We start from the raw sequence: 27627 nt of genomic DNA, 5'->3' as shown, positions 1-27627 counted from the left end.
ACCCAGAAAAATCTCATCTGTAGGTGATCCTGTCGTGCCATTTGATAGAAATATAGCCTGTAAATGATACTCATGGAACTGCTCAAGGAGCATATGGGATACTGACTGAGAAGACCGGACAGACCTTCAATTTGGCCTGGAGTGTGATACCATATTGCCACCACACCCCGCTCACCAGCCTCTCACTGATTGAGGTTTCTTCGACTTCCTTCTCTAGCATTCTGTCGTTGGTCAGTGTGCTGCTTAGGGAACAAAATTCTGGCACCGTTTTTCCCTCTGCAATCCAATATGGGTTCTTGGTTGCGACAACAACGGACGTAATAAGGGTCGAATATGATTAACTTCTAATGTACTTTTCTTATCTAACAGAATGAATCGATGAGACATTTAGATTAAATGCTCAACAACTGATTCTCTCTTACCAGTGGTCCAATGTCCTATGGCAGAAAAAGCCAACAAAAGGTGGAATTACTTCAGGAAGAGAACAAAAATGCAAGGTAATGCCACTAGAAAAAAAGAATCACCGTTCATCTAAACCTGGAAGACTGTACTCAGTTTCAGTTACCGAGTTTTAAGAAATACCAAATAGATATGATAAAGACACAGAGGTGAGCAACCAAGATGACTGGGAAGATGGAGTGACAACTTCTTGAGGAGAGTGAAAAGATTAGAATTTTTCAGTCTAGAAAGACAAAGATGGAAAATGGAAATGAATGACATTTACAGAATGATGAAATAAATACGATTAATGAATGAATGAATCCACCCCGCCCTACCTCCTTCCCCTCCCCACAGCACCTGTATATACGTATATATGTTTGTACGTATTTATTACTCTATTTTATTTGTACATATTTATTCTATTTATTTTAGTTTAATATGTTTTGTTTTGTTGTCCGTCTCCCCCTTCTAGACTGTGAGCCCGCTGTTGGGTAGGGACCGTCTCTATATGTTGCCAGCTTGTACTTCCCAAGCGCTTAGTACAGTGTTCTACACACAGTAAGCGCTCAATAAATACGATTGAGTGAATGAACGCATGAATGTTGGGTAGGGACCGTCTCTAGATGTTGCCAACTTGTACTTCCCAAGCGCTTAGTACAGTGCTCTGCACATAGTAAGCGCTCAATAAATACGCATGAATGAATGAATAAAAAGAATTAAATACAACTGAATTACTGTTTACCATATCTCATAATAGGGCAAAGTTTGAGGGCAACAGGCTCACAACAAAGCAAAAGAAGAACAGCTCACACAGTGGACGGTAAGCACAAAGAATGAGTTGCAGGCAGAAAATATTATTAAGTTCTGATATAAATTCATGGATGTAATTTGCAGGTGTGCATATAATATTTTCAAAGTGGGGAGTTAAGGATGTAAGAAGCTTGTTGTGGGCAGCAATGTCTGTTGTTATAGTGTACTCTCCCAAGAGCTTAGTTCAGTGTTTTACACACAGTAAGCACTCAATAAATATAAGCACTCAATAAATACGACAATGAATTATGAACATAGGAGAATGGATGTCCACGAGGGTAAACATACCACTATTTCTTCATGTGCCCTAGTACTACAATCGGAGGCAGAATACTGGGTTGGATGGACGATGCACTAATAAAAATCACAATACCTGTTAACTGCTTACTGTGTGCTGAACACTGTATTAAGCACTGGGATAGATACCAGATAAACAGGTCACGCACAGTGCCTGAATCACATGGAGCATACGGTTTAAGTAGGGTATTTAGTCCCCACTTTACATATGAGGAAGTAGGGCACAGAGAAGTCATGTGACTTGCCCAGAGTCACACAGCAGGCAAGTGCTGGAGCTGGGATTAGAACTCAGGCCCTCTGAGTCATTTGCTTGTGCTCTTTCCTCTAGGCCATGTTGCTTCTTGATTGGTGATGTTCTTGGCCTGATGCAGTCCAGCTGCTCAGAAAGGAGGCAAGAGGGGGGAGAAAAAAAAGGGTTGGGGGGTGGGGGCTGAATACCCCTTGCCATTCTAGGAAGGCCAAAGGGAGCAAGCCGTAATTGAGGGGAAAGGCAGAGGGAGTCATAAATTTAGTTTCCACTCAAAATGATCCCCAAACCTTGATTTTAAGCCCAAGAATATTTTCCCCATTCCTATTTCAAATTCCCCTTGATATAGAAAGGGCATAGGAATGAGGACACAGATAGGTTCTCCCCAGATCCGTTTCCCTAGTTTTGCAGGAAAAACAGAGTTATACCAGATATAAGGAAATGTTTCAGTAGATAGGGACCTGAGAAACGTCGTGGCTTTTAATACAACATCGCTGGCATTTTTCAAAAATCTCTACAATGCCTATCATCCTATTTGTCCTACAGAAACTGCCAGCATTTCCCAATACCTCTCTCTTTCCCCCGCCCCCAGAAAATCCCCAAATTGTTCCCAATTTATTAGAGTAAGAGGGTAGCGTTGGCAGGCCGGACGTGCATGCATGCAAGCATGTATGCATGCGCACACGCACACACACATCCATTAAGTCCTGTCAAAGGGGGAATAATAATAATTTGTGGAATTTGTTGAGCGCTTACTATGTGCCAGGCACTGTACCAAGCCCTGGGGTGGATACCAGCAAATCATGTTGGACACAGTCCCAGTCCCTTGTGGGGTTCACAGTTTTTCTAATCCCCATTTTAAAGATGAGGTAACTGAGGCCCAGGGAAGTGAAGTGACTTGCCCATGGTCACACGGCAGACAAGTGGTGAAGTCGGGATTAGAACCCATGACCTTCCAACTCCCAGGCCCACGCTCTAGCCACTACAACATTCTGCTTCTCAGAGGAGGGAAGGCCCTGCATGTTACGTTTCTTTTAGGCCGCTTGTCAGTTGCGTTAGGCCCGGAATACAGGAACCACAGGTCGTTATCTAGGTTGATGTCTACATTATTCTTCCTTAGCCTCCTAGTATTTAAATCAAATTATTTAAAACACATGACAATGTCCCTTGTTCTGACTGAACAGGACTGCTTGTTTCTATTAAGGCCTTAACGATAGCCCCAAGGGGACGGCTGGTATTTACTCTGACAGTAAGAGAACAGCTCCATATGGGCCAAAGCCACCTGCCCCAAGGCCCACTGCAGTATGACCTGGGTTGAACCAATAGCCTCCATCCTCTCTGTCTGTAGTAGGCTTTGAGCACCAAATATCTTAACACTCTTGATTTTTTCACTGCAAGTGTGGAAAAATAACGGATCAAGAGGTCTGTGCATCATATACCTTAACAGGCGCTTGATTTTCTTCAATTGCAAGTACGGAAAACAACACATTCTGGGTCGAAGAGAAATACTGCTTTTTAAAACCATCCGGCCAAAAAAAGTCACTCTTACCAAAGCTGGCACGACACTTTTGACTGGAAACCCTCCCAACGTTTCTTCATTGCCCATGACCAACAGCTGACACATCTCGATCACCGCCTGGAGCTGCTGACTCTCATCGGTGGCTTGCAGGCCTTGCAGGAGCTGCTGGGCCTTTGAACCTAGGCATAAAAAAATACCTGCTGTTACTCGGAGAACGCTACCACTTGGCACAAATATGGTCCCGGTGATGGGGTGGGGGAAGGGGGTCCTCTTTCGTTTGGACTAGGCTTGAAGGGCAGATCTATACTAGGGCGAAACCAACTAGGGATAAATTCAGTTACACACAATTGAGTTAGCCAGATGAACAGAGTCAGTTCAAAAAATCCAAACCCAAAGAAGGGGATCCTCACTAGAGCTTTTGTCCTTTCTCCTCAGTTCTTCAAGAGTCTCCCTATCCTCCACGAAGCACAAGAGGAAAGCTGCTGACAGCAATACTGTTTCTCCTCTCTCTCACCTCCCATTTATTTCTTCCATCCCTTTGCCTCATCTCCCTAAATCAGGTGTCAGCCAGCTCAGTAGCCCTGAGGAGAAAAACCACTGCCGTGCCCCCGGCACCTTCTCCCCAACCCAAAAAAATACAACAAAAAAACCTCAAAATAAAACAAACCATCCATTAGTCAGGAGAGCACTCATGTCAAGTGGGGTCTTCCACAAAAAGAGAGGGGACAGAAAGAATGCTTGTCAGGGTCTCCCCTGTACTGTGAGGACAGCTGGAGTAGAATTTATACACCTGAACCAACTTGATTCCCTCACTCTGCCAGCCCAAGCCATTCGGTAATCCCATGCAGGGATCTGGAAGTTTTTACAGTGGACTGCATGCAGGTAAACTACAGCAATGTGGAAGTGGGTTACAGATGCACCTTCAACGAAATAAAGCACTCATCAGTTAAGGAATGCTTCAGAGGCAAACCAGGTGGAAAACTGAAAACATGCAAAAAAGGCCTCTGAACATCATGCTTGGCTACTTGGCTACTTGGCACTTGGGTACTCTGGCCACTGGCTAGTGCTGCCCGATGGAAACCCAATCCAGCCCTTCTTTAGCACTGCGCAGACATGAACATGACTTGCACCTGAGCTAGTGAAAAGGGGAAGGATAAAGGAGCAGAGGCGCAAGTGAAAAAAGGAAATGGTCAGTGCTGACAGCTTTCAGACATAGTAGGAGCTGTCATCCATTAAACCGATGGCCCACGCAGCCTGGTTTTCCCTGGAGGGCAGGCACATTCCCGGCCCCAGGGCGGGGAGTTTTAGTCCAAGCTGAGTCTTTCTCCGATTTAGAGAGATCAGAAGTGGGTCCCGGTTGGTCAGAGATTCAAGTCACAGAGCAGGTGGTGACTTTCGAGGACTGGCCCTTGCTTTCCCAGGAAGAAGAAATGTGGCTAACTGAACTAACTGGGAGCAGAGCCGGCTCACAGAAACAAAGCTGGTACCACTAAATAAAATGAGCCTGGGTCTCGGACAGCCCCGGGCCTGGTTTTGTTCAGTTAAGCCCGCCCACATGAGGTTAAAACATTACCCAAACTCATCCTGGTTTGGAAAAACCGACATTTCAGAAAATGAGCTTTCCACTACACTTCAATGTAGCCTGTCACGAGGACCGTACAACTCAAGACTTACTTAAGCTAATACAAGGCGCAACGGTTCATGTGGAGCCCATTGTAAAATTTAAGGCAAGGATACTGATTCTAGGTGCTCTAAAGGAGCCTGCCCAGGACTCCTGCAATGATGGGAATGAAAGTCTTATAAAAAGAAGCAATCTTGAGATCACATGGTCATTATGACAATAAAGGATGGCGTGCAGTCAGGGACACTGCCCAAAAACAAGCCACCAGGTTCTTAGAAAGGCCTGGAAAGGCGAAGCATTTATGCTTACTGGACTCAAAATTTCCATAGGAGGTCTGATCCCATGCTCAAAATGCCATGGAGAATATACAACAAAGACAATTATGCACTGATTTTTGCACTCCAGGTTTGGTGAAATATTGAAATTCTGAAGTAGTCGTGTTAAGCATACTTCCTAGAAGATTAGCCCAACAGGAAAAAAATAACAGTAAGAAAAGTTGTTTGTCATACTTCCTTCCAAGCATAGCAGCCTACCTTTTTAAAATCAAAAAAACTTCAATGTCACACAAGCACCCCTAAAGGCAACCTAGCCTGGTGAACAGCATCCGGAATAAAACTAAAAATTTGGGCTCTGATCCCATTATGACACCTTGGACAAATTCCTTGATTTTTCTGTGCCTCAGTTTCCCCAAACTGCAAAATGGGTCTCAATCACCTCGACTTCACCGCTAGCGTATCCCCAAGGAAACAGAGGAGGGAGCACCACCTAGGCCCGCAAGCAAGACATAACTGACGATATGTAATGTCCTACGTGACTACCCAACTCGGCCAAACTTTCCATGTGGTGATGTAAGGGTCTCCCATTTGGGTCCACCACCACATTTCAATCCCTGTGTCATTGTTTCTGACATCGCAACTAGGGACACAAGGTGTGTACATGGGGGTGGGGGAGACACGGAGAGGTGGGGAAGGAGGGTGAGGGGAGGGAGAGTGTTTGACCTCTGGGTGTTTCAAGGGAAGTCTTTGGATAAAAAAGGATGTGATAACTAAGGCTCTATAACCTATGCCAATTCCCAGGGACAGGAGAGGGCTGTAGTTATCTTGATAAGAAATTTCAGAGCGCCTGAGTTTGGTAGCATCAGAAGACTCCCATGCCCCACTTCACTCTCCTGACAGCAGGCAGAGATTACTCTGTCCAAGGTTCAGATCAAAGTGTTCCACCTTGAACCGCTTCTCAGGGAACAGGCTTGATGACGCAGTCACTGTCGGCATGTTTTGGACCTTATTACTGCCCAAACCACACTACTCTCCCCTAAATCCTTACAATCTATTTTCACTCGAATGGCAGTCTCCCGAAATTAAGGTCTAAGTGTAGAAGAGTATGGAGAAATAAAAGCACTGCTCTCTAGATCTCCCACTAAAGACCAGAAGGAATAAACTGAGGTGCCCAATTATGTTTCCTCCTACTAAAATAACCCTCAAATCATCCATTTGGGTCTCCCCATGGTGAACCTCATAACAAGCAGTATTTAAAATTAAATGGAATACCTGTAGGGTTTAACTCCAAGGGTCAACAATCTATGGTGGGGAGGGAGAGGGAGGAATACAAAAGCAAGCTGCAGTCAAACGAACCCAGGAAAGTCTTTTAAAGACTCATCTTGAGAGTGGAAATCCAGCCTAGGTATTTACTTTGGTAACTAACTAATAAGGCAACACTGAACTAATGAGAGCTGAGGGAGATGGGAGGGGGAAGGGAGGACTAATTAAAACTATTGGCTTACTAGCTCCACTTCCAATTGTCCTGTGGAAAAGTTGTGACATCCGAGGACCAAGAGGGCCGAACAGGTGAGGAGGAAGACCCCTAGCCTCTAACAGAGCTAAAAAAAAAATAAAATAAAAAAAGAGAAAAGAAAATTATGAGCTGGCTTAATGCAACTGATTATACATAAAAACTTCTAATACAATCTATGGTTCACTTCAAAATTATTGCTATATATAAAGGTCAAATTCTCTATTCTGATGTTACAGGGCCTAACTAAAGCCTCTCGGTGCTCTTGAAAATGTTCTGGAGGATTCTCCAAAGGGATCGCCCTATATCTGGAAGTTGAAAATTGGGGAGGGGCAAACACAATAAGACACAGACCCCAATAATGCACCTCACTGTAAGGAGTGCTCGCCCTGAATTGCTACATGACAGCATCCCCAACTTCTTTCTGATCATGAACTCTTACTGTCATTTCTCCATCTGTAAGGAGTCACGGTAATGTCGGCATGACCGAATCCTAGAAAAACTCTTAAAATACTCAAGAACAGGCTAGGCGATTTCCAGTGGTTCAGAGAACCAGTTATTGGTCTCCCTGGTTAACTATCGTCTATGTCTTTAGAGTAGATAAGAGACAATCACAGAAGTCAACTGTCTATGCACAAGCCATTTGAAATTATTTCATCGATAATGTTGCTTGTGAGTTTCAGGCTGCTGACAGCTGGAAAATTAACTACTCAAAGATTCAAAGCCTGTTGTTGATGCTAAAAAAATGCATAATTAGACTATCCCTTCCTTCAGAAGAGGGCTATAAGCATATCAAAGCACTTGATAATAATTTTAAACATATGAACTTGTTAAATTTCCAGCAAAAGAGAGCCTCAAGGAAATGCATCTACTTTAAAAGTCAGTGCAGCAGCATTTTAATCACAAAGTCACAGTGCTTTTCCTTCATTTTTAAAAGCTACTAGTAAGAATACCTACATTACAGAGTTTCAGCACTCTGTTCTTAATAGGCTAAACTGTATAATGTTCCAGTTTTGTAGGACTGATTTTGGTATGACAGGTCACTGCTACAATGCTAAATAAGATTACTGTAATGTGAATTGGTGAATTACTACCACTTCTGACAAAGAATCAGCTTTAAAAAAATATATATTGTTGTCTATAAATAACATACACTGGCTCTGCAAGGCTTTCCTTTCCTGCTTCTATACTAGAAACAAAAATAATAAGAGGCAGTGGCCACAAAAACTACCAAATCCCCATGTCTCAGTTGTGTAGGCACCTGTAACTACTGCAGAAGGAAACACATAGCTATTGGAAAATGATCGGATGATAAAAAAGCAGAGCAAATGAGGCCAACTGAATGAAGTTCAGCAAAGGAACAGTTTGAACCGGAGACCCGAAGGTGGGCTCATTTACCAGCAGTATCTTGTAAGCCCAATAACTGTCTTGTTTTTACCTTGTAGTCTTCCCATCTCTGAATCATCTGACTCACTCTCACCAGAGGTGGTCATGCCTACAGCCCCAGCAACAGAACTAGAAGCTGGAAAGAAAAAAAAAGGGGGGGAGGGGGGGAGGGTTACTTAATCACCGTATGATTGGCTAAATTTTACAGATCACAAAGGATCACAATGTTGAGGTCCTCAGCTACTCATTGTGTAACCAAAAGTGCAAGATGTAATCACTCAATCAATGCTATTTATGGAGCGCTTACTGTGTGCAGAGCACTATATTAAGCGCTTGGGAGAGTACAATACAACAGAGTTGGTAGACACATTTCCCTGCCCTCCAGGAGCTTCCAGTCTAAGGGGGAGACAGGCACTAAAATAATTTATGACTATATACTTAGGTGCTAAGAAGCTGAGGTGACTATCAAGTGCTTAAAGGGTACAGATCCAAGTGCATAGGTGATGCAGAAGAGAGAGGGAGAAGGGGAAATGAGGGCTTTGTCAGGGAAGGCTTCTTTGGGAGGTGTGATTTTAACATGGCTTTAAAGGCGGGGAGAGTGGTGGTCTGTCATATATGAAGGAGGATGGGAGGATGTAGACAAAGGGTTGGTAATGAGGTAGACAAGATCAAAGTACAGCTCAGAGGAGTGAAGAGTGCGGGCTGAGTTTTAGTAGGAAATCAGCAAGGTATGACAGGAGGGAGAGAGCTGATTGAGTGCTTTATAGCCAATGGTAAAGAACTTGCGTTTGATGCAGAGGTGGATGGGCAGACATTGGAGGTTTTTAAGGAGGGGGAAGATGTGAACAGAACAGGTTTTTTTTGTTTGTTTTTAGAAAAATGACCCAGGCAGCAAAGTAAAAGTAAGGACTGGAGTGGGGAGAGACGGGACGGTCGGAGGTTGGAAGGACAATGCGGTAGTCAAGGCGGGATAGGATAGGACAGGATCAGAGCAGTAGCAATTTGGTTGGAAAGAAAAGGGCGGATTTTAGCCATGTTGTATACGCAGAACTGACAGGATTTGTTGACAGACTGAATATGTGGGTTGAATGAGAGAGATGAGTCAAGGATAATGCCAAGGTAATCATACATCATTATACACTAGAACTCCAGCACACAAGCCCACATTCTGTAGGTCATCCACAAGGAATGGATTCTCAGCTGGTCTTTCTGAAACTCATTCCTGAATGAATCTGGTCCTGAGTTTAGCTGGACAGGGCTGAGGAAAGACTAAGGGGATGTTAGCAGGAGGAGGGAACACCAGCCCTGAAATGAGTATTTTGGGACAATTTCTGTCCAAGTGGCATACGCTCTAAACACTCTGGTTCATCTCGTCTTCTGGACTCGAGTCCCAGAGGCCCAGCGCTTTTTCCATCCCCAGGCTGAGCTCCGATTAGGTCCTGTCTTCCCAGGTTGAATGTAATGGCATGCGAGCTGTGTCTAGTTTTTAACTACAGTGAAGCACTACATAGAGGTGACCAAGAGAGATCACCTAGATGCTGAAACTAGTGAAAAATGAAACAGTTCACCTATTAGGGGGCCCTCCCAACTACATCCCACATCGCCCATCTGACCACCAACTAGTAATGAGCCATATAAGAGAGATACTCTTCTGACCAAGACAGGACAGGACCGGCATGCCTGCAACACAGCAGCCTACTCTGCGAGGCAAAAATCCACCTCGAACTAGCCTCTGGCTATCGGCATGATTGGACGAATAAAACAGTGAGCATCTAGTTCCCCTCAGCATGGTTGAGACCACATATTGGATCCCAAACATCTTGTAAAAGTGCTTGGTATCAAATCTATAGTGAAGACATCATTTTCATTCTGCATAAGGCAGGGGGGCATAAACCAGTTTGAATCAGCAAATACAGAAAGGTGAAATAACTGGGCCAAACTCCTATATTCTTCATGCACAATCTAGTAGCTCATCTCTCTCATTTCCCCAGAGTTGGAAAGAATGGAGGTATTTGGATTTGGAACTATCAGTTAATTGGTAAAACTGCCTGCATAAATGAAATTCCTTTAATGTCCCCTTGGACGGTGAAATGAAAATGACCAATGCAAGTGCTTTTATGCTCTTCAAGGACAAAGCAGCCACACAAAAATCCCCACCCCACCAGGCTGAGAATTTTTTGCCTCAAAATGTTTAAAAAAAAAAAAAAAAAAGCACTGCCCCCCCCCCCGAATCTGCAATAAAGGATACAGAAAATTGTTAAGATGCTGTCCAGGTGTGTAAAGTGGGGCCTAATCATTGCTCATTTATGAATTTGGTGATGAAAGACTTTGTTTATAGGTTGCTGAAATTATTTCAAACCTATTACTAGGAAAACTGTGAAATTGTAATAGGTCTTTAAAGTTTCTTTAGGAAAAAAAAATGCAGCTACTGACGCATTCCAAATCCAATGGTCTCTACTCCTTAATCCTCCTCGACTTTTCAGCTGGCTTCGACCCTGTCAATTTACCCCCTTCTGGAAATATTACCCAACCTTGACTTTGCTGACATTGTCCTCTCCTGGTTCTCCTCATCTCTCTGGCCGTTCCTTCTCAGTCTTTTTCACAGGCTCCTCCTCTGCCTTTCACCCTCAAATGTGGGAGTTCCTCAAGGCTCGGTTATGGGTCCTCTTCTATTCTCTATCCACAACCTCTCCCTGGAGAAGGCTCACTTGTTCCCACGGCTTCAACTACCATCTGTTCGGGGATGATTCCTAAATCTCTATTCTCCAGTACTGATCTCTCTCCTCCGCAGTTTCGTCTTTACTCCTGCCTTCAGGATATCTCTGCTTGGATGTCCCGCTGCCACCTCAAACTTAACATATCCAAAACAGAGCTCCTCATCTTCCCACCCAACCCGTCCTCCCCCTCACAGTCCCATGACTGGTCGACATCACCAACATCGTCCCCGTCTCACAAGCCTTGGCATTATCTTCAACTCATCTCTTTCATTCAACCCACATATTCAACCTGCCAACATATCCTGTCGGTGCTATCTTCACATCGCTAAAATCTGCATTTTCTTCTCCAAATAAACTGCTATTATGCTGTTCTAGGCACTCATCCTATCCTGACTTGACTATTGCATCAGACTCTCTAAGACCTCCCTGCCTCCCTAACTGTAATCTATACTTCACTCTACTGCCCAGACCCCTTCTCAAAAAGGAAAAAAGTTCAGTCCATGTTTCCCCACTCAAGAACCTCCAGTGGTTGCCTAACCCCTCTGCAAACAGAAACTCCTTACCACCCGCTTTAAAACACTCAAGCACCTTGCCCCCTCATATCATACCTCACTGGTTTCCTACTACAACCCAGCCCGCATGCTTCATTCCTCTAATGCCAACCTACTCATTGTACCTCAATCTCATCTCTCTCCCCGCTGACCCCTAACCCATCTCCTGACTCTAGCCTGGGACTCCCTCCCCTTTTACATCCAGCAGACCATCACTCTCCCATTTTCCAGGCCTTACTAAGATCACATCTCCTCCAAGAGGCCTTCCCTGACTAAGCCCTCATTTTCCCTGCTCTCTCCCCCCTTCTGCATCACCCTTGTACTTGGAATTCTGCCCTTCATTCACTCCTCCACAGCATTCATGTACATATCTGTTATTTAATTATATTTCCGACTGACGCCCTCCACCCCAGATTGTAAACTCCCTGTGGACAGGGAACACGTCTACCAAATCTGTTATACTGAACTCTCAAGTGCCTAGTACAGTGTCTACATATTGAAGTCCTACACACAGTAAGTGACCAATAAATACAACTGATTGATTACCCACCGAGGAGACCGGGCATGTGGTCCAGGGCCTTAGGGCTGGAGTAAAATGAGAGTCAAACGATCAATACTGTCTACTGACTGCCTCACTGTATGCAGAGCACTGCAGACATAATCCCTGCCCTCATTGAGCTTGCAATCTAGTGGGAAGACAGACAGTAAAGTACGCTTTAAATAGGAGGAAATGAAACAGTACGCTACTTAACATGGATAAGTGTTGGGGATGGTGGGGACGGTGAGTACTTAAGTGCATAGATTTCACAGAAGTGCTTAGATAGCATAGATCAGTTGGGGAGATTAGAAATCAAGTGAGGATGTGGTGTGGGAGAAGGGAAAAGGTGAGGAAAAAACCCACCAGAACTGTCTAGCTGTGGGACCTGCAGCTGTAAATAGCCAGGGGGACAGCAGATCGCTGGGGTTGGGAGCAGGGCCAGGTGATGGCAGCCCCTCCCTGGCCTGACACCCACACTGTCCTCATCACCCCCAGTCACCTGGTCTGGAACTTTTTCTTATCCCGGAGTCAGCTTACTTCCAGCACTGCTCTTCATGTGTCTATAAAATAGCTCAGGTTTCGGGGGTTTCTGCTGAACCTCAAACCTTCCCCCACTCCCCCTACCCAACCGCCTCCTTTCCCTCTCCCCCGTCCCCACAAAAAAAGAGGAAAAAAAAATGCTTACCTAACCAGAATTCATTCCTGGTACATCACAATAAAGTTTAAGTAATGTGGAATATGCTTTTGAGAGAAAAATAAACAACTGTTCCTGATGCCCTGCTTCTAACCCTCCCTTTGTCAGCCTAACCTACATATAGCTACTTGAGCCATCTCTTAAAAACACCCTTTGGAACTCCTTTCCTCAAAACCCTCCAATGGCTCGCCACATCTCACTGTGTCAAACAAACTCCCAACTGATGCTTTCACGTTTCTTTACCGGCTTTCTCCCCCTTAATCATCCTCTCTTCTCCTGGCCAGTTTGCACGCTTTGTATCTCCTCATTTCACCCTAATTTGAGCAGTCATCTGTAGCCCCAGAACAGGAGCCAAACTCAAGAATTCAGGGAACGGCAGAGGAAAAAGGCAGCTCTACAACAGGGCCAGATCAAACTCCACCAAGGTTTGGCCTGGCCAGTTCTTGTGGCCTTTCCCACTCCCCACCTCCCCATTCCCTATTTTTCCACCACCCTACCAAAACTCAAGCAATAATGATTACCAATAATAATACTGATTGTTTTTTACTATGTGCCAAGCACTCTACTTAAGCACTGGGGTAAATACAATATAATCAAATCTGGCAAAGCCCCTGTCCCACATGGGTTTCACAATCTAAGAGGCGGAGAAAATGGGCACTGAATCCCCATTTTACAGGTGAGGAAATTGAAGCACGGAAGTGATTTGCCCAAGTCACATAGCAGGAAAGAGGTGGAGCTCCTTCAGGAGGCCTTCCCAGACTGAGCCCCCTCCTTCCTCTCCCCCTCCTCCCCCCACCTTACCTCCTTCCCCTTCCCACAGCACCTGTATATATCTATATATGTTTGTACATATTTATTACTCCATTTATTTTACTTGTACATATTTATTCTATTTTGTTAATTTGTTTTGTTGTCTGTCTCCCCCTTCTAGACTCTGAGCCCGCTGTTGGGTAGGGACCGTCTCTATATGTTGCCAACTTGTACTTCCCAAGCGCTTAGTAGAGTGCTCTGCACACAGTAAGGGCTCAATAAATACGACTGAACGAATGAATGAATGAATGAATGGAGTTGGGATTTAAACCCAGGTCTTCTGGCTCCCAAGCCTTTGCTCTTTCCATGTTGCTCTTCAGGGTTCAGCAAAAATCTAAGACCACCAGTTCTGCTCACATTACACCGCTAATGTCAGATCAGAGGTGGGACGGACAAGCTGGGGCAGTGAGGAAAAGGAGGCACAGGAAGGCGAGGAGCGAAGGATGGGGCTTTCAGCAGCAGCCCCTGACCCAGAACGCAGAGATTCAGCCATCCGAGACCACATCATCATCAATCGTATTTGATCATCAATGGAGACCACAGGCCAGACCCAGGGCACAGCAAGGTTAACTGAGGGGTGGCTGGAGTGACTCCCACAGTCGGGGCTGTACCCAAAGACTATGGAACTACGGCTGGCTGGAGCAGCCAGAGACAGAGATGCCTGGAGCACTGCAGCAGTTTGCCTCATCCCTGGGGCTGTGGCTCCATGGGAGGCTACTGAATAGCCTGGGGAGCAGGAGAAATAGACCCAGGGCCAGCCCAAGATAATGCCACGAGGAGTGGAGCTGCCCAACACATGGCCCCCTCTGCTCCTCCATCAGCCATGCCCTTCTTTACTCTGCTCTTCATGCTCTTCAGTCCTTTTAGACGGTGAGCCCACTGTTGGGTAGGGACTGTCTCTATATGTTGCCAACTTGTCCTTCCCAAGCGCTTAGTACAGTGCTCTGCACACGGTAAGCGCTCAATAAATACGATGGATTGATTGATTCTTTACCACAGACAAATGTATACTGGCTGTGTTACACGCACAGTGGTCAGAGGGAACTGGAGTGGGCAGTGTCGACAGGTGATGTGCTCAGGGGAAGCGAGGACTGGTCAATGCCAGTACCTCCCCACCCCATTCCTTCTGACTTCGGTCATGCCTGGCGGGAATTTCAGGAAGGTCCATTTTGGGCGCCATCTTCATAAGGTGCCAATCGGCAGCTACGTTGGAAGAGTCCAGGAAGCCCACAGTTGGAGTCACCGGTCTCTGGGAGGAACATCGAGGATTTTCTTCTCGGCCCAGGGCCGATGGCTACAACTCCCTAAGCCCCTGGGTGAATCCACCCCTGCTCTCCAAGATTTGGTGCTCAGCTCAGAATATGTACTTAGAGCAGAGACCTGCTAGCTAGACTTCAGCTCTTCCAACAGCAAGAGTCGCTAAAGCCCTATGCTGAGGCGACGTCTCCAAATTCAGACCCACATCCAAGGCCTGCTCCTAGGCAGTGTCAGCAGAATGCTGCTAAGGTAAAAGTGAATCCAGGCTGTCCTCGTAAAAGCGCAGGCCTAAGAGATATTGATCAGATTGAAATTTCCAGAAGCCGGAAACAAGAACTCAGAATGGGGTGAGAGCTTAGCAGTCACGCAGAGGGCAAATGGATTACGAGCCCTGCCCAGTCTTACGTCTTTCCTTTGGTATTCCTTAAATTCTGCTTAGGGTCTCATCTAAGATTTAGAGAATAAGGTGACTTGAAAAGTAGATTTTGGAAGGAGCTGGGTCGGGGGAGGACCAGAATGGGGGAGTATAAAGAAGAAGGATAACGTTTTCTAGAAGAAATGTTTCATGAATCACCGACCGCTTTGACCTCGAACTGACAGGTGATGTATGCACAGCAAAGTTGCCAAGACTAGCTCCCTATTCCCACAAGAGTTCTGGCCAGAGGTGCCAGATTCTCTAAAATGGTTAGGAGAGGGTAGGAGTGTTCTGGGAACATGGTAGACAACAGCCCTGACATCTTGCCTGACCTGCAATTGTGTTTCCTCTTGCCTCCAGGACACCTCCAATTGAATGTCCTGCCAGTATCTTCAAGTCCACAGAGTTCCTCACTCCTCCCCCTAACTTATCCATCTCAGTTGCAACCCCACCACCCTCCCCATCCCAGGAATCATCCTTGACTCTTCGCTATCACTCACCTCTCACATTCAGTCCACTGCCATACCCTGACTATTCTCCCCACTAACCCCTCCATGAGTCATCCCATCCTCTCCACCCAGTCATCGTGGTAAATAATAATAATAATAACAACAATGCTGGTATTTGTTAAGCACTTACTATGTGCCAAGCACTGTTCTAAGAACTAGGGGGACACAAGGTAATCAAGCTTGTCCCATGTGGGGCTCACAGTCTTAATCCCCATTTTACAGATGAGGAAACCGAGGCACAGAGAAGTGAAGTGACTTACCCAAAGTCACACAACTGACAGGTGGTGGGGCCGGGATTAAAACCCATGACCTCTGACTCCGAAGCCCATGCTCTTTCCACTGAACCATGCTGCTTCTCTGGTAAAAGCTCCAGTCTGGCCCCCAGCTATACTTCTGCATTAGCTTCCTCTTTGGCCTCCCAGCCTTCAGCCTTCCCACCTTCCCCACACCCTACCCACAATCATGCTACATGCTGCTGCCCAGATCATCTAATCAATCATATTTATTGAACACTGTGCTAAACACATGGGAAAGTATAATATAACCTCAATCATCACCCAGTCCACATTTCTCCACTTCTCCCAACCTTTCACAGGCTCCCCGTGTCACTTGGTATAAAACAAAAACTTCTCTCAAACCAGCTCAAAGGCTCTCCACCTTCCAGCCCCAATTTACCCATCTGCTCTTTTCTCCCACCATTCCCCAACTCACTGTATCTGCTCCTTCCAAGCTGGCCTTCTAACTGTATACGTCACTCCCGCGTCCCCCACCTCTAACCCCTCATTCCCACTGTTTCCTTGGCTTGGAACGCTCTCCCTCCCCACACTGGGCAAGCCACAACAATCCTGACACTCAAATCCTAAAATCCCACCTCCTCCAACATATTTTCCCTGATTTATCCCCAGCCCGCTGAGCTATCTCATCGCCTCAGCCTAATCTAGCACTTATGAACTTAAGTCTCCTTACCGTTCACATATACCTGTCCTCTCGATTCATTTTAATTTCGACCACTCTTGTTGTCGAAATTTTTACGTCCGTCTCCCCTGCCACGCTCTAAGCGCTTTGTGGGCAAGAACATACCACCTGTATGTACTTCCCTAGCTCCCGGAGCAGTGTGCCACTCTAAGTGTATGTTCAAGTAAATGTTGCTGCTGCTGCTGCCGCTACTACTACTCCTAGACAGCTAGCCCTTATTCCAAGTGCTCTCGTGCCTTCGGGCAATCAATCAATCGTATTTATTGAGCGCTTACTGTGTGCAGAGCACTGTACTACGCGCTTGGGAAGTACAAGTTGGCAACATATACAGACAGCCCCTACCCAACAGTGGGCTCACAGTCTAAAAGGCAATGACAGAGTACTGCACTGCAAAAACAGAGCGGCATCACTCAGGCCCAACAGAAGGCAGAAATGGTAGCAGCACAGCACCAGCTGGTTCTTCAAGCTGGTCCTCCAGCCAAAAAGACAACTCTATGTACCAAAGAGGATGCTCGGGCCCAATGCAGTGTAAGAGTGAACAGACATGACTTCCAAACTTGGACACCATCCTGAGCATGGTCCTGGTACAAAAGCTGATTATTTGGAATTTTAATGATGCCCAAAACCTAGGTTTAGCTGCACTTGCTTTAAAAAAAAACAAAACAAAACAAAAAACACACACCAAGAGATAAGAATCAGTAGACCGTAAGATGTGGAATGGTTCAACCAACTGGACAACTCTAAATACTTCTATGTCGTATTTTATATTGGAAGGAGCTTACTTCAAAGCAAATCCAAAGTGGCTCTTTCCTGCACAGAATTCTGCTTCCTAAGTTCTCTTACTATCCTTTCTCCCAAGGACTTACTTGTCAATTCATGTCTAAGTAGCCCCACTGAGGAACAAAAAGACTCCCAGTTTACAGATGGGGTAACAAAGGCACAGATGTCACTAGATTGACGATTCTTTACAAAGCTAGTGATAAGAGGCGGGAAGAGCAAAACTTCCTCTTCATTGAACTACCAGCGTAGCCTCTTTTGTTTACTCTAGCATTGGCTCCTTCCCCCCCACTTTTATACACCCAGGTGATACATGTTGACCATGCCAGCTGGGTTGTATACTTTCATTCTCATTTCACCAAGGAAGAATCATGGAAATTAACACAGAGTACCTCCATTGTCTTTCAGGACACTGGCTGGACTAAAGTAGTTGAGTTGTCCTTCGGGGCGAAGACGACGCTGGTGGTGGTGGTGACACTGTATCCATGAGTGTGAGCGTCACAGAGCGAATCTCTCGCACACTTTGCCCATGAAAATACAGTCAGGCACTTTGGCTCGGGCAATTTCCGAGGAGCCAGCTCAGGCACCAATGGTTAAGGGGGACGGTGGAGAAGGGGGGGGGAAAAAAGGTCCGTCCGCACTGGAGTTATTTCTGAGGTAATGGGGGTGGTTGCACTGAGCCGTCTACATTTTTTCCCCTCAGTACCATGGGCCCAGCTCTATATACTGAGACCTGGCTGGGCAGAGGCAGAGGCTGCAGTCTGGGGTCACAGGACAAAATAGCTCTGCGACCTGAATGGCAACAGACACCCCTGTGGCTAATAATAAAAACAATAATAATAATAATTTTGGTATTTGTTAAGTGCTTACTCTGTGCAAATCACTGTTCTAAGCACTGGGGAGGATACAAGGTGATCAGATTGTCCCATGTGGGGCCCACATTCTTAATCCCCATTTTCCAGGTGAGGTAACTGAGGCACAGAGAAGTTAAGTGACTTGCCCAAAGTCACACGGCTGACAAGCGGCAGAGCCGGGATTTGAACCCATGACCTCTGACTCCCAAGCCTGTGCTCTTTCCACTGAGCCACGCTGCATTTCTCAGTTTCCTAAGACCTCACGTTTGTGCGTGGCAATCCGAATAAATTGGAAATAGTGGAATAAATGAGAAAACTTGAAACATGACATTTTCAAAATACATATCAACAAAATCGGAGCCTTGGCCTCCGTCATTTGGGCTGCATCTAAGTCCTCAACACCATTGCTTTCGGAGATGCTGCTTCTTCCATGTTCATGCTGGTAACTACTACGGAACTCCAAGACTAAATTATCAAATATGTTCAGAAAAGAGATCTGAAGATCAAAATTAACCCACAGTATGATCTATTTCCATGTAAAGTCAATGAATGATGCATTGGAATAAGCTCCTTATGGGCAGGGAATGTGTCTACCAACTCTGTTACATTGTACTTTCCCAAGTGCTTAGTACAGTGCTCTGCACGCCATTAGCGATCAATAAATACATTGACAGATTGATTGAGAGAGCTATTAAAGACTAATGAACTTGGGGGAAACTGGTCAGAAAAATAAGTACCTAAAAGAAACCCATTTTTCTCCCCTATGAAGTTGCTAACTACATTAATCTCTAAACCTCAAAGAGCCAAACCCAGAAATGGGATAAATCAGGATTTTCAAATATATTCCAATACCTAAATACCTGGGAGAAGCAGCTGTGTCCCAAAGCAGGAGTATCCCCGGAAAGCCACCCATACAAGCCAGTCGAAGACACAAGAGAAGTCTTAATCCCTCCTGGATGATGGAGCCAGTCACTGAACATCTCTATTACTTGATTTAGGCTGCAGAGAGTCACCACCAAAAGAGGTATCTGCTAAAAACTATATGGGTCAGTAGTACTATTCCCCAATCTAGTTGTGTTTCTCATTTTAAGGCCGGGAGATGGTAATCATATCCTGCTGCGAAAACAGTGAGCTAAATATTGCAGAAACCTAACTGCATATAGTTACATTTTTGCTAGACGGAAAGGAATAGTCATCGTGTAAGTCTCTAGATTGTGAGCTCCTTGTGGGCAGGGAATGTCTGTTGTTTATTGTACTCTCCCAAGCACTTAGTACAGTACTTTGCACACAGTAAATGCTCAAGAAATACGATTGGATTAACTCTGTTGTACTCTCCCAAGCGCTTACTACGGTGCTCTGCACACAGTAAGCGCTCAATAGATATCACTGATTGACTGACTGATAGAATATTTCAGCAGGTCATTCCTCGGCAGGCCCTTCAACTCAAGTGATGAAGATGAGGCCCTAAAAGAATTCCAACTTGCATAGAATATATGTGCCTATTAGTAGACAGTAGATCATCATCAGCCAAGAGAACTTCCCTACAAATTTGTAACCAAACATATTTGAGTAGTAATCTTTTTTCTGCACTGCAAGCAGTGCAGTTTAAACCACAGAAGATTACTGACTGAACTTCACAGAGCCAACCTCAGGGCTGCCAAAAAAACTAGCTCCATTTCAGTAGCCTTGCTGGTGTTCCTTCTCCTCTCTAGACCGTAAACTCGTTTGTGGGCAGGGCGGGTGCCTGTCATATTGCTTTATTGTACTCTCCCACGTGCTTAGTACAGTGCTCTGCACGCAGTTAGTGCTCAACAAATACAATTGACTGACTGACTCCACTGACCTTGGGTATGAGAAGGCCAAGTCTGCACATGGGGTCTACTGAAAAAGGCGAAGGATTAGGGGCTTGCTTACCTGCAGCTCCTTGGGGTGTTTCATCCGTCCGGGCAGCTGAAGAATTGACTCCGTCCTGGTTGGTATCAGGATCTGCCATTTTCTCCTGTCGGCGAGCCTCAGCTGCTCCTCTCTTGCCCAGGCCAGAGCCTCGCCGACTAAGTAAGCAAATGTCATAGCCAGGATCAACAATTACCGTAACTGCCATCAAGATTAGTACTCGCTCCATGCATTTTAGCACACATTTTGGACTACATTCAAACCTAACAGGGATGTGACATTTTCCAAAATGTGCTCAGGGAGTAGACCGGTACTCGCTGGTACATTAAAGAAGGAAACAAAAAGGAAGAAGAAAAAAGAAATCCATTTTTTCCAAACCTATTTTCCCAGGTTAAATAGCTGGTCTACTGGAACATTTTAGCACCATTTCAAGCTAGTTGAGTAAATCTTCACCGAATAAATATGCCTTGTTTAAACAAAAAAATCTGTTCTCCATCACCAATGAAATAAAGAAAATTGAAATGGATTGCATTGGTCCAGCTATTCTTTGCAGCTACGTCTGAGGAAACAAGCTGTTAGGAAACTCTTCCAACTTCCCAAGCTATGATCATCACGGAACAAAACCAAAACAAAACAAAAAAAATGTGTTTTGCAATAGTCTGAAGTTGTCATCCAGAAACTGCCACCCACAGTTGATGGGGCTCTGGCAGAATATAAGTAAAATGCCACCCAAAGATCATGAGTTGTTTTGCGGAATCTTCAAAATACTAAGGACCAATAAACAGTAAGACAAAAGACCAGGATTACACATTACACCAGGGAAATCCCCCTCAAAGAGCCATAGACTTTCATAAAGAATACAGCGTTGAAAGTTGTCATTACAGTTTGCACACCGCATAAAACTGTGGAGAAAATCAAAAAATTTTATAAAATTTTAAAATCAGATCCAGGCAGTCCGCACATCCTTTGAAAAGGGCCATGGTGACTCGTTGGAGGTGGTAGCGTTTGGGCTTCAGGAAGAAGTTTAAGGTCTAGAACAGTTGATGGGGTCAAAGGGCAGCAGCGTCCATGAGAAGATGAGAAGCGGTGTTGGTTGAGCAGAAAATTACGTAAGGATGTATTTGCATTGGTCCAAGTCAGCCTGGTGTCCGGATAATTTTGAAAGAATCTGTATTACTGATTCTCTGTTTTACTTTATTACTAGTTCTTCCATTTGCTCCTTGTGCTTTAATGAAAAGTTACATTTGCGCTATAATTTGATTATAAAGGAACAAATTTTATTTCTCAGTAAAACTGAAGCCTTAAAAACACTCTGACACTTACTCCAGCTCCACGACAGTTATACATATTTAGCCTTATATACTCTATTATTTCCCTGATCTCTAATCTACTTTAATGTCTGTCTCCTTCCACAGACCTGGAGCTCCTTGTGGGCAGGGATCATGTCTTGCATTTTTCTTTCCCAAGCGCTTACTGCAGTGCTCTGCACATGGGAAATGCTCAATAAATACGGTTCACTGATTGATTAACTGATAGGAAAACTTGTGACTTTAAATCAATCAGTGGTATTTACTGAGCACTTACTGTGTGCAGAGCACTGTATTAAATGATCGGGAGAGTACAATACAACCCAATTAGACAGGTTCCCTGCCCATAACAAGCTTGCAGTCTACAGGTTCAATATTGAAATATGCAATATAAGACAAAAAGTTCACAAGGATTAACTCTGCAGGTTATCTAGGATGGCATCTGCAGCTTTCTAATGGAAAGCACTCTCTTGAGAAAAATAGAAAAATAGGATTAGAGGAGGAGGGTAGAGAAGCCAGAAAATGCATTTGCTTGGCTACTTCCACAAACCCTTCAGAAAACAGGCTCCCTGGCAGCTCCTGATAAACTGACACAGGCCGAGAGATCCCATTTTGATTTTTCTTTTTTTCTTGAAAGTTAAAGGTGTTGCTGGGTGCAGGGAAAACAGGCAACACATAGGCCACCAAGAGAAACTCTGAAGTAGCTACTACCTGGTGCTTGCACAGGAGCCCGTGGTCTTTTGGCGTGTGCTCCGCCGCAAACTGGGGAGCTCAGCAGGTGGTGATTCACTGCGCTTCTTGGTTGATTTTCTCAAACCTATAGCACAGCAGATGAAAACAGGAAACAAAAAATGGTTAAATTGAAAGCTACCAAGGTCTGGGCGAGAAGAGGGATGACCATTTGAGGAAATCGAGGAGACCAAATTTAGAGGAAAATGATTTCAAATCATCATCAACATCAATCGTATTTATTGAGCGCTTACTGTGCACAGAGCACTGTACTAAGCGCTTGGAAAGCACAAGTTGGCAACATACAGAGACAGTCCCTACCCAACAGTAGGCTCACAGTCTAAAAGGGGGAGACAGAGAACAAAACCAAACATACTAAAAAAATAAAATAAATAGAATAGATATGTACAAATGTTCAAATGTATCAATAGGGAGTCCAGTCTAGCTGAAAGTAAAGAACAAAGCATCTCTGACGTTTTTTTTTTTTCTCACGGCTGCTTACCCAGATGGTTCAGCAACATAAAATGAACATTTTTGTGATAGGAATGGGTTTAATGTCTAAATTCAAATAACGAGGAAAATCTTGAGTAGTATGAATGACGGATTAACACAAAAACACTCAATCATATTAATACAGTCCTGACAATTTATTCCCAAATTGAATCGACTTATTTACTTCTGCATTTAGCGTTATTATCCCCAAGATATCAAATGCATCCCCTCTGTTCTAACATAATACCCAAAACAGTGAGGCTTAGAGGAAAGAGCCTGGACCTTGGAGTTGGAAGGACCTGGGTTCTAAATCCGACCCTGCCACTTGTCTGCTGTGTGACCATAGGCAAGTGACTTCACTTCCTGGTGTCTCAGTTACCTCATCTGTAAAATGGGGATGAAGACTTTGAGATCCATGTGGGACATGGACGGTGCCCAACCTGGTTATTTTATACCTAACCCAGAGCTTAATAGGGTTTCTGGCGCATAGTAAGCGCTTAAATACCATAAAAAAAAATACTTTTTAATCCTTCATAAACCAAAAAAAAAAGGATTCAGCTGATGAACAAGCCCTTAAAAACCAAATAATAAGCACCTATACAGTACTTAAGTCCCAATCCTGACTTGATGATTCACAAATTATCTACAAACTAGTGAGACAATATTAGGCAGTAATAGTACCCAAAAAAACTAATAGAAAAATACCAAACCCCACTTCAACAATTTTACTTCCATTTCTAGAATACAAGCATAACACAAAATCATGTGAGCAAAGTAGAATTGTGAACAGTTTTCATATCCAGAGATATAACAGTAGCCTGAAAAAACAGGGATTACTTTAGGTTCCTTGACGTTAAAAATACTGCCCAAAATGCACTCGCATTTGCTTACCAGATAACATTGCTTTCTAAAAACTCCGCAATTTGTGAAATTCAAAAATCTCTAGGTAAACAATGTTCAAAATGCACTGGCATTTGCTTACCAGATAAGACTGCTTTCTAAAAACTATGCAATTTGTGAAATTCAAAAATCTCTAGGTAAATAAAAAACACAACTTTCATTGGCATATACTCTAAGCACATTCCATTTAAATGACACGTTTTGTTACCCAAGATCTAACACTAAAGGCTTTGAGATGCAAGTATAGCATACAATGCAATAGAGATTAATGAAACCCATTACAGTAGTACATTGCTACACTAGATTGTGAGACAGTGCTTCACTGTATTTTTTCTATTTTTGTTCTGTCCTCCCTGCATGCCCTACATTGGCTCACCAATATAGTTAAAAAGTTTGTTAGAAATAATGTGTTTATATTAATGTCTATATCTCACGCACGGGACTGTAAGCTCGTTGTGGGCGGGGAACACGTCTGCTAACTCTGTTTTATTGTACTCTCCCAACTACAGTGCCCTGCACATAAGAACTCAGTAAATACCATTCATTGAATGATATCTAACAAAGTTTTAACTATAACCCATTTTCACCTATCCTGCCCAGTGAAGACGTTATGTGGCCTGCCTGCATACTACAGCCCCACTGTTGGTAATTTTGTCCTGTCATTTCTGTTGAATACGACTCACAGTTGATAATGGTAGAACTACTCAAAAAGCTGGATGTCCCTTCTGAGACAGGTCTAGTCTCAAAGCCCTTTTGAAGACTGACAAATACCACTGCTAAATAGGCCTTCAAATTTGGTTTTTATGTCCAGAGTCACCCATCTCTGCCTGTCCATCTCCCATATGCCATCTTGGTACTGGGGTGGGGGTTTTTTTGCGCTTTTCTGGTTTTGCTGTCAAATTTGGAACGATTTATGCCTAACTAGATCTTGTTGGAAGCATTAAGGTTTGTATGATGTTCCAGCCTGCACCAGGGAAATACAACCTTGTTTATTGTTTTGGTTTGTTTTCAGGATAACTGTCAGTCCACAGTAATGGCCTTCGGTGAAGAAATTCATCATCATCTACATGACTTCAATCCTAGATATGCACTTTTAGGACAGTCATCAGCACACAGCAGTTTGTTCAAGCGCTTAGTACAGTGCCAAGCGCTTAGTACAGTGCTCTGCACACAGTAAGAGCTCAATAAATACGATTGATTGACTCAAAGGATTTTAATAATGTTCCTAAACCAGTTGAGTTCAAAGAGTATTCCACTGGATGAAAAGTTCTCAAGTTCCACATTGCATCCTCAAATATGGCAGCACGGAACAGCTTGCACAGAACTGTACTAGTCCCGATTGGATCCCCCCTTCCAGACTGTGAGACTGTTGTCGGGTAGGGACCGTCTCTATATGTTGCCAATTTGTACTTCCCAAGCGCTTAGTACAGTGCTCTGCACATAGTAAGCGCTCAATAAATACAACTGAATGAATGAATCCGATGATATGGAGCAAATTGTCAGAAATGACTGCTGTGGAGTAGTCTTGGGATCCTGCTGAATTTTCAGGGCAGTCAAACTGGCCAGAGCCCAGATTGGTAAGAGTGAAAAACGCAACCCAGAGGCCCTGGGAGTGCTCCCTGCACTCCTACCAAAGCTGTCACACAACAAAGCTCACATTTCCTGTGCTGTGAAGCTACACTGTCATTTTGGGAGGTCAGGGTTAACCACATTCTTCACCTCAGGACAGCTCTGCTGCAGGCAGGTTCACTTTTCTTGATTTATTTTTCCATACCCAACAGGACTTGGAACACTAGCAGCCTGTCACTCACAAGCCCCAAAAGATGCAACCTGACAAACTCCGTGTGGAGGGAGGGGGCGGGGGGTGTCATAAGCGCTCAATAAATGATTGAATGAATGAATGAATCTTGTAGCTTTGCCTCATTCACTTTTGGAGTACGGAGATCATGCTTGCCAAGGAGGAGAGGTGACAGGGACTGTTGTTGCTCTGACTTTTACCATATTTATTGAGCACTCACCCTGCATGCGTGCAGAGCACTACACTAAGTGCTTGGGAGAGTGCAATATAACAGTTTTGTGTGTTTTTTATGGTATTTGTTAAGTGCTTACTACGAGCCAGGCACTGTACTAAGTGCTGGGGAAGATTCAGGCTCATCAGGTTGGACTCAGTCCCTCTCCCGCATGGGGTTCTCAGTCTAAATCCCCATTTTACAGATGAGGTAGCTGAAGCCCCAGGCAGACAAGTGGCAGAGCCAGGATTAGAATCCAGGTCCTTCTGAATCCCTGGCCCATGCTCTATCCACAGGGCCGGGCTGCTTCTCCCACAAGGAGCCTGCAGTCTAGAGGACTGTGAAGCCATCAGAGCAAGAAGACAAGTTCTATAGAGCAGGAAAGATACACTTTTAGAACACCCTGCCAGAACTGAGGTTCACAGTCTCAATCCCCATTTTACAGATGGGATCACTGAAGCACAGAAAAGTGAATTGACTTGCCCAAAGTCACACAGCAGACAAGCGGCGGTGTTGGGATTAGAACCCATGACCTTCTTACTCAAAGACCAGTGCTCTATCTACTGTGCCATGCTGCTTCTCCTCACTACTACTACTAATGGGGTTTGTTAAGCACTTACTATGTGCAAAGCACTGGGGTGGATAGAGCGTGGCATAGTGAAAACAGCACGGGCCTGGGGAGTGATCAGGTCGTGGGTTCAAATTTCAGCACCGCGGCTCGTCTGCTGTGTGACTTCGGGTAAGTCACTTCACTTCTCTGTCCCTCAGTTACCTCATCTGTAAGGAGGAGATTGACTGTGAGCCCCACCTGGGGCAACCTAATAATCTTGTAATAATAATGTGCCAAGCACTGTTCTAAGCACTGGGGTAGATACAAGGTTGTCCCATGTGGGGTTCACAGTCTCAATCCCCATTTTGTGCCAAGCACTTAGTCACTTACCGTCTGTTCCTCAGTTACCTCATCTGTAAAGTGGGGATTTAAGGGTTGACCACAGGATCACACAGCGCAGGCAAGAGGCGGATGGCTCTTAATAATAACTTCTAGACTGTGAGCCCGCTGCTGGGTAGGGACCGTCTCTATATGTTGCCAACTTGTACTTCCCAAGCGCTTAGTACAGTGCTCTGCACACAGTATGCGCTCAATAAATACGATTGAATGAATGAATAAACGAATGAATTGTCTCAAACTGAGCGAGGCAGTGTCAGAAAGTACTCCATGGGCTGTCTCCTATCCCTTCCACAGTTGAAGATGATAGTTTTTTATTTCTGGGAATCCAGCCTGACCCTATGAAGAACATGATGAGGAGGGATGCTTGCTCTGCCTTTAGTAGGCTCAGAGTGAACCCCTGGGATACAGGAAACCAAAGTCTGCTAGAGCAGCAGAATTTGATTCACCTAGTTGTCCAAGAAGAGAAAAAATATTTAGGCCTTCAAGTGCAACCTGTCACCAACACTTGTACATTTTTATAAAAGAAAAAGCGTAGACACTCAAACTAGAAATTAAATTCTTTACCCAGGACCAGTGGTGGTGGAATAGAGGGATGTGAGAGTAAAATTCCTCCCAAAACTGCATACCCAGAATACTGTTGAGGAAGAGGGAGGTAAACTCAGGCTTCTGAGACTGAAAATGGATGCTGGGCTCTCAGATTTCTGTTTCCTTTGGGATTTTCCTCTCTAATGGGGAAGAATTGGAAGAAGATTTGGAAGAATCAGAGAGGAAAATCCCAAAGGAAACAGAAAGAGAATACTCCCTCTCATGTGAATACTGGCCCTATGTCTAACTACTCCTGTGCATCAGTCTCCAGGTTTCAAATGGAGGAGTGAGGGACACCTGGCCTCACCTTTCAAAGTGAGTTCCCAAGAATAAGAATGCTTTTCCATTCAAAAAAATGGCAAACTGATTGGTTGACTAGTACAGGATACCCCAGTACAAAACTTCTTTGATAAAGACACCTGGGTAGCCCACTGTGCCTCAGTTTAGGTATCTGTGAGCAAAATGAGTTCTCGAAGTGCTTTCAGGTCCTTTCCACTTCTTCGTGACCATGGACAAGAGATGGCTGAAATTTCATTGAAGATAGCCTTCCTTCAGAA

At 44.5% G+C, this 27627-nt stretch overlaps 1 protein-coding gene across 13 annotated transcripts in view; it reads right to left on the bottom strand.

Moving 5' to 3' along the window:
* Positions 1-27627, bottom strand: part of TRIP12 (thyroid hormone receptor interactor 12) — a 154454-nt gene that overhangs the window by 58469 nt on the left and 68358 nt on the right. For 12 of the 13 annotated variants that reach the window (XM_038763049.1, XM_038763299.1, XM_038763442.1 and 9 more), the window contains 5 exons: positions 22118-22223; positions 20121-20257; positions 8162-8245; positions 6716-6811; positions 3345-3493 (listed from right to left, as the gene is read on the bottom strand). In XM_038763049.1, coding sequence (XP_038618977.1) covers positions 3345-3493; positions 6716-6811; positions 8162-8245; positions 20121-20257; positions 22118-22223 — 572 coding nt within the window. The remainder of the gene's footprint in view (positions 1-3344; positions 3494-6715; positions 6812-8161; positions 8246-20120; positions 20258-22117; positions 22224-27627) is intronic. The other variant, XM_038763848.1, reaches the window with a different exon arrangement.

The sequence above is a fragment of the Tachyglossus aculeatus genome, chromosome 1 (genome assembly GCF_015852505.1).
Source record: "Tachyglossus aculeatus isolate mTacAcu1 chromosome 1, mTacAcu1.pri, whole genome shotgun sequence".
Taxonomy (NCBI): Eukaryota; Metazoa; Chordata; class Mammalia; order Monotremata; family Tachyglossidae; genus Tachyglossus; species Tachyglossus aculeatus.
Note: the sequence above shows the minus strand (reverse complement) of the source record. Positions and strands in the feature narration are given on the sequence as shown.